The sequence below is a fragment of the Saccopteryx leptura genome, chromosome 1 (genome assembly GCF_036850995.1).
Source record: "Saccopteryx leptura isolate mSacLep1 chromosome 1, mSacLep1_pri_phased_curated, whole genome shotgun sequence".
In the NCBI taxonomy this organism is placed as follows: domain Eukaryota; kingdom Metazoa; phylum Chordata; class Mammalia; order Chiroptera; family Emballonuridae; genus Saccopteryx; species Saccopteryx leptura.
Genome location: NC_089503.1, coordinates 20,693,139 through 20,706,698, shown reverse-complemented (window position 1 = coordinate 20,706,698; position 13,560 = coordinate 20,693,139). Strand labels below are relative to the sequence as shown.

General features: G+C 45.1%; 1 protein-coding gene and 1 pseudogene across 4 annotated transcripts in view; one reads left to right on the top strand and one right to left on the bottom strand.

The window, feature by feature from the left end:
- Positions 1-1,794: 1,794 nt before the first annotated feature.
- Positions 1,795-3,960, bottom strand: LOC136391377 (NF-kappa-B inhibitor-interacting Ras-like protein 2 pseudogene; annotated as a pseudogene).
- A 4,062-nt stretch (positions 3,961-8,022) lies between these two features.
- The window catches only part of TTC17 (tetratricopeptide repeat domain 17), a 116,733-nt gene continuing 111,195 nt past the window's right edge, over positions 8,023-13,560 (top strand). For 2 of the 4 annotated variants that reach the window (XM_066362987.1, XM_066362996.1), the window contains exon 1: positions 8,024-8,232. In XM_066362987.1, coding sequence (XP_066219084.1) covers positions 8,074-8,232 — 159 coding nt within the window. In that variant the 5' untranslated portion in view covers positions 8,024-8,073. Of the gene's footprint in view, positions 8,233-13,560 lie in introns of all 4 variants that reach the window. The other 2 variants (XM_066363014.1, XM_066362976.1) reach the window with 2 other exon arrangements.

Sequence of the window (13,560 nt, the reverse complement as noted above, 5' to 3'; positions counted from 1 at the left end):
CATGCTACAACTGGTGGATAAGATCAAATACCACAAACTCAAGAAAGGTTTCAGCCTGACCTGTGGAGGCACAGTGAATGGGGTGTTGACTGGGAACACTGAGGCTGCCGGTTCAGGACCCCAGGCTTGGGGAAGTAACTATGAGTTGATGCTACTGGCTCCTCCCCCTGCCCTTTCTCTCTCCGCTAGAAAAGTTTTAATGGAATGAAGTTAGACTTAATCAAAAAATCAGGAATACTGAAATGGCTGTTTAGAAGGGAGTAAAGGCTGGTCAAGAGGAGATGGGTATGGCCTTTGGCTAATTACAGAATGAATAGTCATAATACAATGACTCCATAGAAACTGTCCTCTCCAAATGTATTAACAGCTGCAAGGATTTGGATAAATTAATGGCTGCTAAGTCTGTATCAGGAAAATTCTTTTGTGGCTTGACAATCATGTTATCCTCAGAGCAGCCCTGGTGTCACTGTGAGTTAGAATCCTGCATTGACGGAACCCTGGGTCTCATCCACAGTAGTCCTCATGTTTCAGACCACCTGATATATTTGCCAAACTATTTCTAAATGAAATTACTATGTGTTATGTATCCTGCGCCTCCCCCTTGAGAACCCTCTTCACTTTGCATATAGCTGTTAGGGAGATACACCTGTACAGCCCTTCCTGCCATTACCAGTTTCTGTTCCTACAGCCCCTCTCAAACCTCCATAAATTCAAAATTGCTCTGAAGGAATTAACTGTATGTAATAGGCTGCCAGTGACTCCTTCCATTCCTGCTCAAACATGCTGCTTCACTTACTGAGTCTGTTTCCGTTTCCCCTTGAATCTGGGCTAGTCTTGTAAGCTTCTTTCACCAACAAAATGCAGAAGTGACACTCTGCAAGTTCTGATCTGGCCCTCATGGAGCTTGGCAGCTTCTACTGTCACTTTCACAGAGCCCTGAGCCACCATGTGAGAAGCCTCTGTAATCACCTTAAGAGAGAAGCCCAGCCACCCCTACCCATTTCAGTCACTGAGCTAAACCACTAGCCATGTGAGTGGAGCCATTTTGAGGCATTCCAGCCCCAGCAGAGATCTTAGCTGAATGCAGCCTCATGAATGACCCCAGCCAAGAACAGGAAGAAAAGAAACACCCAGTTGAGTCTAACCAGAAAAAATAGAAAATAATAAATCATGTTTTAAAACTTAAGCCACTAAGATTTAAGTTGACTAGAAAGCAAAAGATAATCAAAAAACCTGTGTTAACTCTCTCGGGGATATTTATATCGAAAGTATTTTCACTAAGGAATAAACAGTGTAGAGATTTTTTGCAATTTTCAGATACAATGGTCCAATGGAGAAAATTAATCATCCAGAAAAATAATTTTATCCTTGTCCACTTCCTAGTTTCTACCCCCTGCAGCTTCTCCCCTCTGGCAGGGGTGCCCAGGAGAGGGGAGACCTGCCTGGCCGCAGCTGCAGGTGGACTGAGGCCCTGCCCCGAGGTTGGACAGGTGGGTAGGCCCAGGCTACCTTCCTGGGATCAGAAGGGCAGAGTCTGGGGTGGGAGGTAAGGACATTCTGTGACATTTGGAAATAAAGCTCAGCACTATCTGCAGCTCCAGAAAAAAAAATTCTATACAAAAAACGTCTAGTAATTAATGTAACAAAGGAGACTCACACCCAGAAAATTGATCTGGTGTTGCAAGATCCCAAAGAAACCACAAGGAGGAACAGATGGAGCACACATAGCCTTTATTACTTACAGGGGCAGCACCAATGGTGAATGGTCGGTGAAAGCTCTATACTCCATTGAGGGTGGGGGCCACAGTTTTTATAGCTACGTCCTCGGCAACTGCTCAAGCAAAACTCTGACTATGGGCAAACAAGCAGGTGGCAGACAAGTAGTGGGTACAGAGGGACACACCAACCTGTGCTGTTTCTCTTTGATAATATCGGGTGACTCAGTTCCTCTGTCCTCAGTAGAACCTCAGCTGCAGTTTTATTACCTTGGCTTCCATAGCTGGTAGCCAGGATCTGTGACCAAAGTGCCAGGGACTGGGGAGGGGGAAGGGCCATGCCAGCATCGACCTTACAATTTATAATGAGAGGAAAAATACTTTGTTTTTTGTTTTGTTTTTGATAACAGTTGTGGTTTTATTGTCCAGTGAATCAATAAATGAACTTTAAGCCCGAGCCTGCATATGCCCTATTTGACTCACCCAGCCCTGGACCACCTGTCCCTGTTCACCTCTCCTGTTCTGGAGAGAAGGGGCATGCATCGGAGGTGGCCTAGCTACAGGGGCTCACCTCTGGTAGCTGTGCCCATTAGAAGCAGCACAAAGTGGGCACAGGAAGTTGTGGGTCACAGCTCACTTTATAGCATGTTGAGAGTATAACCACCCTTCTGCGCCCCAACAGACCTGTCTGCTCCTGAGAAGCTGCTACTTGTTTGCCTTGTTCTGTTGAGGCATCTGAGGTAAGAAGGGCTAGAAAAACACCTTGTCCGGCCTTCACCATGGCAGCATACTAATTTATAACAAGTAATTTATAAATAACGTCCAGCTAGTAGCTGAAAACGACCATAGGAAGGGGTGAAGGCTAAGCCTCATGGGTGTGAAGTTCCCCATTGAGCACTAAGGAGCCATTCTGGCAACTAGAGTAGATAGTGCACTCCTGCCCCCTGGTGGTTGTCAGAGAGCAGTGTCCCAGCCTCCAGGGCGGGTAGGCATAGCACCTTGAAGAGGGAGAGAAGCAAAGGATATAGTCAACTGGCCCGAAGCCATGGGCATTACAAAATCACAGGGCTGGAGAGGATCTAGGTCGTCTAAGCAACTCCTGTTATAGTACAGATGAGAAAACTGAATCTGAGAGAAGGTAAAAGCCTTGCTGGGTCACAAAGCCAACTGGTGACAGCCCAGTCATTATTCCGTTCCTCTACCAAATGAGGCCCATCTATTCTGTAAGCAGGAAGAGGAAGTGAAACAATTGGGGGGGAGGAGGTCAAGTAGAAAAACCACACTTCCCATAAGGCTGGCTTCTCCCAGCCAATTTAGACAGGAGAAAGGTCAGGGTGCTGGATGAATATGCACACATATACACCATACCTAGAGGCCCTTTCCCCTAAAGTCCAGGCTGGTGCCGTAAGTGTATGAGTGTGAGTGTGAGTGTGTGTGTGAGTGGCAGAAGCCCAGAGGCGTGGGCCTGTGATCAGAACCGGAGCCTAGCCTGGGCACCTCTGCATGGCAGCTCTGCTTCCCACTCAGGGCAGGTGGAAGGGGCACTGACCCTCAATTAAGCTAGGTTACAGTGAGGCAGGTATGATGAAAGGTGGGGTGGAGGAAGAGGTTGGGGGCACTAACCTAGATTATCTGTACTTCCCAGAGTTGGGAGAGAGCACAAGTTGCTTCAACCCATCTTCCAAAGCCCCAGAAGCTGGGCTGGGGCTGGGAAGGTGAAGAAGGGATGGCAGCTCTTCAGCCATCCAAGGAGCCGCTGCCCTTGTTCTTGCGGCTGAGCGGGAAGGCCAACTTGCTCTGGGGCTGGGTCATCTTGCTGGCCAGGTAGATGAAGGGCTCCAGGAGGGAGCGGCGGGCCACCAGAGACACCTCCCACAGCTTCACCTTCTCCGACTTGGCCCAATGCTGAGCCACATCTGCATCCACACGCCTCTGCTCTTGCAGGTCACACTTGTTGCCAAGGACCACAATGGTCACCTCCTTCTTGTCCTTGGACTTGTCAATTTCCTTCTTCAGGAGCTCCACACGCTGAAAGGACTCTCGGCTGTCTGTACTGTGGACCAGGACGTAGCCATCAGTGCAGGAGAAGCAGTGCCGGGGCAGCTCGGCCCCATCTCGAAGCCCCCGGGTGTCATAGAAACGCACCTGCTCCCGCACCCCCCCGGTCAGTCTCAATGGAGCCTACATAAATGTCTTCCTGTGTCTCAATCATCTCAGAACCTCCAGGGGCCCTCGTAGCACCCTGGCCGGGCCCCGAGGGGCAGTGCAGCCGCAGGGACTCGGTTCTTCCGGGTGGATCCGGGCTCTATTCGCCCCTGCCCCCCCAAAATACTTTGTTTTGAAAGACTAAGTTATCTCTGGCTGGGTAGTTCAGTTGGTTAGAGCATCGTCCCAATACATTAAAGCCGCAGTTTTGATCCTCTGCTGGGGCACAGACAGTAATCAACCAATGAAGGCATACACAGGTAGAGCAACATATTGATGTTTCTCTCTCTCTCTCTAAAATAATTCTTTTAAAAGACCAAGTTAAATGCAGTTATAGGTTTTTTGATCATTTGTTCAACTGGGAACTAAATTACAATTTAGAGATCAGAAATTTTGTCAACTACTATCTTACATTTCTATAGGTTTTATCTAAGCATCTAAAAGAAAAAGTATAATTAATAAAAAGAAATATCAAGTCTTAAAGTAAAATAAGGGTAACAGGTGTTCTATCTGGGTGTAGAAAATAAGTACAACTTTATTTAGGTTAAGATTTTCAATTGTTTTATTCATATAAAATGGGAATGCTACCTTTGGGAAAGGGGAGGGGCCTAAAAAGCTAAGCAAGCTAACCACTTACATGGAAGCTTTATGGAAGATAAAAATATTAATATATTTGTATATGGAATGCTTCCTGTGTCAGATGCTAACTAACTGAACAAAGAATTACTCAATAGTTTAACTATTGAAAATGTGCAAATAATATCACATAGTAACATGGTATTAATTGCCATGTTAATGTTACAGAAATCAGAAAGGGCAAATAGAAGTTGACAGACTTTTACAAATCTGGAATTTGAGCTATACCTTAAATAGCAGGTTTGAAAAGGAAGAGCAAGGAAAGGATTTCTGGCAGAGAACAGGATCAATAAAATCACTTCTAAGTGTTACTGTGTGATGCTTAAAACAGTTCAGTAAAAGACTAGAGGAGAATTTGGCAGTCAGGACTTACGCAGGCAGAATTCTAGTATAACCTCCAACAATTTATGTCTTCATAAAATCTTCTCCCCTGAATGTGAAGAGAACATGTGAATATGTATAATTCCTGTGATTTATCCTGTTATATGGCAAAAGGAATTTTTGCAGGTATCATTAAGGTTACTCATAGTTGACTTGGGGATAATCAAAAGCGAGATTATCCAGATGAACCTTATCTAATCACATTAGCCCTTTAAATCTGGGCGTAGAGATCAGAGATTGAAGGAAGTCCAGAGATTCAAGTAATGGAGGTTTTCCTGCTTGGCTTGAAGGAACAGATGCCATACTGAGAGGGCCATGTGGCAAGGAATAGTGGGTGGCCTTGAAGTTTAGAGTGGCCACAGTCAGCAGCCAGCAAGAATATTAGGACCTCGGTCCCACAAAGGCAAAGAACTAGAAAGAGGCCTCTAAGACGAAGATGAGATTGCAGCCTTGATATCAGTCATGTGAGATACCAGGCAGAGAACCCAGCCATGCCACACCAGGCACTCGACCCATGGCAACTGAGTTAAGAGTGTGTTAAGCTGCTGTATTTGTGGTTAGTTGGTATACAGCAATAGAAAACTAATACAGGATCTCAAAGGACAAGGGTTATTATTTAGAGAAAACAGAGGTGAGTGGTATGTTAAAGCTTCAGAAGCTATCCCTTTACAGGTGAACTTATGTCAAAGAAACTGCCAATGGGCAAAGTATGTGATGTTGGGGCTTCTTTCAAATTTTTCACCATCCTTCATCCAGGCTCAGGTTCTAGAGTCAGGTATATCCGATTCCAAATCTGAGTTACCTGCTTATTACCTATCTGATTTATATGCGTGTACTGTGCCCAGTATACATTAAACACTTAACAAACGTTAGATGATGATAACTACCAGTACTTAGCAGGATTATACACAGGTAAGAAGGTTGACTTCCATGCCTCAAAATAAGATGCTAAGAACAAAGGGACTCCATCACCTGCCACTTCTTCATTTCAAAACTTTGAAACATTTCCACTACCTATGTTTAAACTTCTGGATATGATATATAAAAAACCCTTACAGGCCCTGGCCGGTTGGCTCAGTGGTAGAGCATCGGCCTGGCGTGCAGAAGTCCCAGGTTCGATTCCCGGCCAGGGCACACAGGAGAAGCGCCCATCTGCTTCTCCACCCCTCCCCCTCTCCTTCCTCTCTCTCTCTTCCCCTCCCGCAGCTGAGGCTCCATTGGAGCAAAGATGGCCCGGGCGCTGGGGATGGCTCCTTGGCCTCTGCCCCAGGCGCTAGAGTGGCTCTGGTCGCGACAGAGCAATGCCCTGGAGGGGCAGAGCGTCGCCCCTGGTGGGCCTGCCGGGTGGATCCCGGTTGGGCACATGCGGGAGTCTGTCTGACTGTCTCTCCCCGTTTCCAGCTTCAGAAAAGTACAAAAACAAAAAACAAAAACAAAAAAAAACCAAAACCATACAACCTGCCACCGATTTCACCTTTTCACATTTGTTTATTCTGCCTGAATCAGCACCTTTGCTCCAAACCTTTCAACCTGGTTGGCAGCTCTCTCTTCTACGCATGTGCCCATTATCCTACATTTCAATTCTTCCCTTACCAATATCCCACTAGATCGCAGACTGCTGAGTGGTCACTACTTCCATATCCAATGTCTAGCAGAGAACTAAACAAAAGCAGGTAAACCATACGTTTTTTAATGAAGTGAATGTTCATTATTTCGGTCCTCAAGAAAATGTGCTCTCAGGAAGAACAGATACAAACACAAAAAAAGTGTTGTACACATTGCTTCCATAGCATGAAGGGGTGTTTACACACTTGGCAATTCTTTTTTTCCTGCAATACAACAGTGTACAGAAGTGGTCAGGCAAAAGCCTCATTCTCCTTTTCTCAAAGAGAAAACCAAAGCATAATGAAGCTAAATACAAAATGACACACCAAGTTAGAAGGCAGCCCTGCCTTGGCAGAATCAATGGGGTTGGTTAGCGCATCCTCCCCTGGTCAAGGCACACACAGGAACAGATCGATTTCCCTGTCTCTCTCTCTCTCTCTCTCTCACCCTGGCCTTCCTCTCTTACTAAAATCAATAAATAAACATTAAAAAAAAAAAAAAAAAAAAACCTAGAAGGCAACCCTGAAACACCTAAACAGACATATCTAAATATGTAGAAGCTAGAGACCAGGCTAGCCTCTTGGGCCGCCTGTTGGTTCTCAAGAGGGAACTGCTTCTCAAACTTGAATGTACATGCATGTCACCTGGGATCTGAGTGAAGAGGTAGAAGCTAGCACGGATGGGGAGAAGAACCACGAACAAGCTTTCCTAATAAGCTCCCACGTGAAGCCAATATTGCTGGCCTCCAGCCCTAGATAGACCTCCAGCCTAGATCCTTGCTGCCCAATAACACACCCACAAGCCACGGGGAACTTTAAGACCCTGAAATCTGGATAGTTCGAATTTGGATGAGCTGTTAACGCAAAACACGTACCGATTTCAAAGACTTTGTACCAAAAAAAAAATTCTAATTTGTACGGCTTTCATATTGAACTTAGAATACTTTGCACATAATGCATTAAATAAAATGTTACTTCATTCTTTCTTTTAGATTACACAGGTGGCTCGCAGCGCACGTGATATTTCTGGGCAGCGCTGCCCTAACACCGTCCATATGCAGAGGCTTCCACGACTGTGCAGCTTTAAGAATAAAAGATAATACATAGCTCCCCTTCGGAGCTTCGAAAGCATACCTTTTGTTTCTCAACTATTATACACAACTAGAAAATTTTAAAAATATATTAAAAATTCCAAGGTGTTATTTTAAAATGTCTGTGTGTGTCCACACCCTCTTGAGTGCTCCATCTAAAGCACTCCAGTATTTGTATCTCCCTCTGGTTCCCACGCTCCCAGATCGGCTCGCACACGGAAACACAGTAACAAAAAAGCGGTCTCCGACCTGACACTAGTCTGGGCCAGCCGCCGAAAGCCGCGCATCCCGGTAGCCCAAACCGAGGTTCAGAGAGCCGGTCGTAGGCCGGCAGCGCCCCCTCGACTCCTCCTCCTTTGCCAATGCCGACCTCCCCAAGATGGCGGGCGGCGGGGCCCCACTTCCGCTTCCGGTGTGAGCGGCCGGGCCGGGGGGGGCAAGATGGCGGCGGCAGTAGGGGTCCGTGGCCGGGGCGAGCTGCCGCCGTGCTCCGGCCCAGGCTGGCTCTTCAGCCTTTCTGCCTTGATGAGTATGGCGGCTCGAGGGGTCTTCGCCACCACGCACTGGGTCGTCACGGAGGACGGGAAGATCCAACAGCAGGTAGCCGCCAGGATGCCCCTCTCCGCCGCACCGGCCCTCGCCCTAGGGTGATGCCCCGGTCCGACCCCTGGCTATTTGGCTTTTCGCGGCCCCGCCCCCAGCCTGCCTTCCCACGGTCCCCGCGCCCAAGCCCGATGACCCCAGCGCCGCCCCTTCCCCATCTGTGCTCCGGCCGTCGCCCCCGGCGCTTGCAAGTTCCCAGGCGTCCGCCCCGGGAGCCGCGCGCCGCGTGGGGAGAGTCGCCCGGCTTTGGGGGCTTCGGGCCCGGGGGACAGTTTCTCGTGCTCGGGCTTGAGAAACCACAGATTCGGGTTCTGTCCCTGCCTCTGGTTGCCCTCGGGCCCACGCGTCACCGGCGCTCCCCGAGGAAGTAGAAAGCAGGTGACAGCGTCGGCACCCATCGGCAGTGTGGGTCATTGACTGCTGCTTTCCCCAGTCTCCTCGCTCACGTGCCGGCGTTCGTGTTTGGCTGTGGTGGTGTCAGCCTGCACCGTTACCCAGGTCGGCAGGGGCGCATTAATGACCGCGCACGCTCGCGGTCCGAAGGAGTGCGTGAAGGTGCCGCTGTGGCGTCGCCTGCATCTTCCCGGCTGTCACTGCCCTCCTTTCCCAGGGTACCCCGCACTGCTTCACCTGGTTGCTGTGACCCCGCCAGAGGGCTGTGCGATTTCTGGGGATTCTTGTGCTTGAACTAATTCCTGCTTTTCTTACATAACTTTATGATTGCCTGCGTATTGTGGCTGCTGATGCCCAAAGAGTACATTGGTGTGTGTCTGCTACAGAAACTTGGTAAACTTCATCCATTTCCACACTTCCATTCCGCAAGCAATCCTGAAATACTCAGCAAACATTTGAAAAGTGAAGTGCGTACCCCATGCAGTTTAGCCCACTGATCTTCAAATGTATTTATGGTGTGAAATTACTGCACCTTAGGGTTGTTTGTAATGAATGGTGATAGGCACACAGTGCAAGGTGTACTTCTGTGTAAAGTAAGGTTCGTATTTAGATTTGCCATGGGATGCACATTTTACGTCAAGTATAATGAATGAGTGAAACTATTTAAAAATCAGCGTTGGTATTGGTGAGTGGTTTTTCACACATCTGAGAAGTTGGCTGACATTTTCTCTCTACCTAACTTATGTTAGAAAAAAAAATTCTTTTCGTGGCCATACCAGCTGAGATTTAATAATTATGTGTTTCAGAAAACACTGCAAGTTCCTCTCTAAGAGAAGATTGGAAGTCTTAAGTGAGTTTGGTTACTTCCACCCTTTTATGTCCTCAGGTTTCCCTGAGATCCTCATGAAGGGAGACCGGGAATTAATTCACTCTTGCTGCAATTTGGGGAGCCCTTCTCCTATTGGCTCTTCTGTTGTTTTTGGCCGCAGCTATTTATCCTCCATGACAGGGATTTCTCCTTCCCATTTTGGAGTCCTGACATTCAGCTAAGAAAGTAGCTCATCTAAGAAGTAAAGTGAAAGTTGGTAGTAATGTATTGCTTATATGCAAACATGGCATTAGGGAAGTAGAATCTGATTTTGTTTTTGTTTTGCACACTGGATATGTATGTTTTAGTGGGGAAAGGTAGGATTGTCTCAGAAAGGGAGAAATCTAAAGAATTTTCTGGATCTCTACCAAGTCACCCCTGCAGTAAGTTATTAGGCTTAAAATTTGGAAAGCAAGATTTCTATACTATATGACTTTTTAAATTATACTTTTCAGTGAATTTTCCAATATGTTGCTATATAACACTAAAGTCCAGCCAATCAAAAATTTATACCAGAAGAAATAAACTTGGTGACTATATTGTGACAATAAGAGACTAGGGAAGGATTTAATGAGAAGAGACTGCAGGACATGTAGAGTTATAAGGGCCTGGGCTGCTAGTCAGTTGGTTAGAGCATCATCCTGACAACACCGAGGTTGTGGGTTTGAGTCCCAGTCAGGGCACCTATAAAAATCAACCAATGATTGCATTGGAACAACAAATCAATGTATTTCTCTCTCTCCCCCTCTTTCTCTCTGAAGTCAATTTAAAAAATTTAAATAGAGTTGGATACCATGGTCAGCGTCCCAGTTCCACTCTGATAGCTGTGCGTGCATTACCCATGCTGCCCTTCCAACAATAATTTGAATGTAGGCAGAATCCAAACCTCAATTACATTTGTGATTAATTATCACATTTGAGTATACTTGTTAAAGAATCAAAAGATCCCTCTAGTGCATAAATTTGAGTATACTGCAGATCTATCCGTGCACCAGAAACATAATCAATTAAAAGTCCAGTGTGTATATTGTACCCTACATGACATACTTTTGGTTATACTATCTGAGTATGATTTCACTTTAAAGTCGCCTAGTATCAGGGAAAAGACTAAGGGCAAATTGAAATAGCAGATCTTAGGGAACTGGAATCATAAATACCTTTTGAAACTCTTCCCCTGATATTTAAACCTGTTTTAAGTAGATATAACAGATCAGTGATATAATAGGTTGTTTCAATAGTGAAGGTGGGGAAGTACTTATGAATTAAAATTCTGAATTGCCCAAAATACAGGTTTAAATAGAGACATTTCCCATCACTATAAAGTGTAAACTACAGTAAGTAGTCTTCCCTACGAGAAGAGAACATTCATTTCGTCTTTCTATTTCTAGCCTTAGCATATGATAAAGATAGGCACCCACAGTTACAGACTGCAGACTTGTGAACATGCATATGTGTGTATTGGAAGCCCTAGAGCTGTAGAAAGGTTGAAATGGGGATTCAGTCAGAGCCAGGAAGCAGACATTCCTCCAGGCAGCCTCCTCGCAATTACAGCTGTGGCTGCTTCTGGCAATAGCAGGTGTCTAGAGCTTGGCAGGGCAGCTCAGGAAGTTGTTCCTTTCCCATAGTCTCTGCTCCAGCTAAGAGGCATATCTTCTCTGCTTTTAGGCTCCATGTTTCCTGAGCTACCACTGAACTCCCGGGGGCATTGTCCAGGAAATCCTGGAGCTGGGATGTGAAGAGAATGCTCCAGTCACTGAGTTCATTTCCCACTGGAGTCAGGGAATATCTAAAAAAAAAAAAAAGGCCCCACCTCTCCTTAGCCTTTCCGGCTCTGTGCTTTTCTCCCAGCTTCGGGCTTTGGAATACTTCTGTGTCTGATAATTAGACCCTCTGATACAGTATTTAAGCAAGGGTTCTTAACTTGGAGTTCTTGGACCTTAGGAGTGGGCTATTATAACCTAGTCACTAGAAGGACCTAGTGTCTGTAATCGCACCAATGGAGCTTTTGGTTGACTTCATTGTGAAGAATAGGCTTCAAGATAAATATTTTTTGTTTTATTTTGATGTCCTTTTTGCTTAATTAATAGGATGGCAACATCTATTTTCTATTTTTATCAAAAGTGCCTAACAATTCACTTGCATTGGAGGTTAAATAAACTTGTAAATTGGCCTAAGAGCCTAGCTACTATGTATCACGTCATTTCTGTAGAAAAAAATTAATGTCCCCTGTCCTAAATTACCATCTAACAGATGGACTCTTGAAATGTTACCAGTGTGTTGCAGGCTTACTGAATCAAGAAGGTGTACTGCTAGGACTGGATCCAATGCCTCTGGGAATTCTCTCTTTACCAGGGCTCTAAAATTTTAAGTAAATAGAGTATCATCGTTTTCAACTCTCTTATAACATTGTAACATTTATTTTCTTGGCTGTTGTTTCCCTCTCCTCCAATTTTAAAATAATAGAATTTTAGATTTGAAACAGTTCTTTAAGAATATATGGTACAGCCTGACTAGTGTTGGCATAGTGGATAGAGTGTCGACCCAGGACTCTGGGGTCCCTGATTCGAAACCCCATGGTTACTGGCTTGCGCTCAGGCTCATTGGCTTGATCAAGAGCTTGACGGTTTAGCACAGGGTCATCGACACAATCCCAAGATCTCTGGCTTGAGCGCAAAGTCACTGGCTTCCCAGTCAAGGCACATACGAGAAGCAATCAATGCACAACTAAAGTGAAGCAACTACAAGTTGATGCTTCTCTCTGTCTCTCTCCTCTCCTCTTCTTCTCTTTCTCTCTCTCTCTCTCCCTCTCCCTCCCTTCCTCACTCTCTCTTTAATATGTTATATATATTATATATATATAGTACAACTCATAGACAAGAAAATCACCCTTAGTCACAGAACTAATGAATGGCATTTAGTCATAACACTCAGTAAAAATGTATTTATCTACAGTAGCATGCAAATGAGCACTTTGTAATCAGTAAGTTTCAAGTGTTCCTTCTACCCCTCTGGTAATGCCTACAAATGAAGGAATAGAAAGAAAAATAAAAGCAACAATGGGAATAGTGAAATAAATCTCTTGTTTTCCAGTTTACTGCACCTGTGCTGCATGTTTTGTGGTGACTACACATTGGGGTTGGGTGGGCGGGGGTAGGTCCCAAGTAAGTGTGAGTTAATTTGGGGGTTACTTAATCATTTGCCTTCTAGCAAGCGAATGTTTTAAGAGTACAGATCCTTTTAGCTGCTCAGAACAATGTAGTTTCTGACAAGAATGATCCTGAAGCCTAGCAGCCTTGGCAAAGAAACTGATAAGCACCTATTTTGGTATCTATGGCCTAAAGAAGAGCGATCAGAATTAGTTGGACAAACAGACTGAATCTTTTACCTTTGGTTTTTAATAGCTTGTAATCGAAGGAGCGGCTTAATGTTGGTCAGATGTTAAGCAATTTGGTTAATCTGGCTGGGAGAGAGCACCCGGATAGTAGTACCCTGAAGCCCACAGCTTCATTTCAGAGGTTTCCAAAACTGACCCCATCTCTCTTGTCACGGAGCAGTACCTCCTTGTTTGTGCACCTCAGGGATTGACTTGGACCTCACAGGGCCTGGTGGCTGTTCACTAACTTGCCAGGCACCTGCTAACCCTCTGCAGTTTGTCCTAGACTTTGGCATCAAAGTGATTCTCAATTCACTTTTAGATATTTCCCACTATTATTTTTCTTCTTATAAATTACCCAAGTGTTAACTTTATTTTTACTATAGAGTAGTAATAGGATTTTGGAAATATAGAGATAAATTATAAATTTAATTATTTTTCCAAATTACTTATTGAACAAGTATTTATTAACTGTTTACTTTTCACCATCTCTTCCACTGGCTATTGTGACACAAACTTATGACTTTTCTTTAGTGGTGAGCAAAGCACAGCTTCTTCTTAACTTTTTTTTTTTTTTTTTTTTTAGCTCTTCTTACTCCACTTATCTTCTAGATCAGTGGTTCTCAAAGTTTACTTTGCACAAAAATTATCTGGGTTCTTGCCTAAAATGCAGATTCCTGGGCCACTCGAA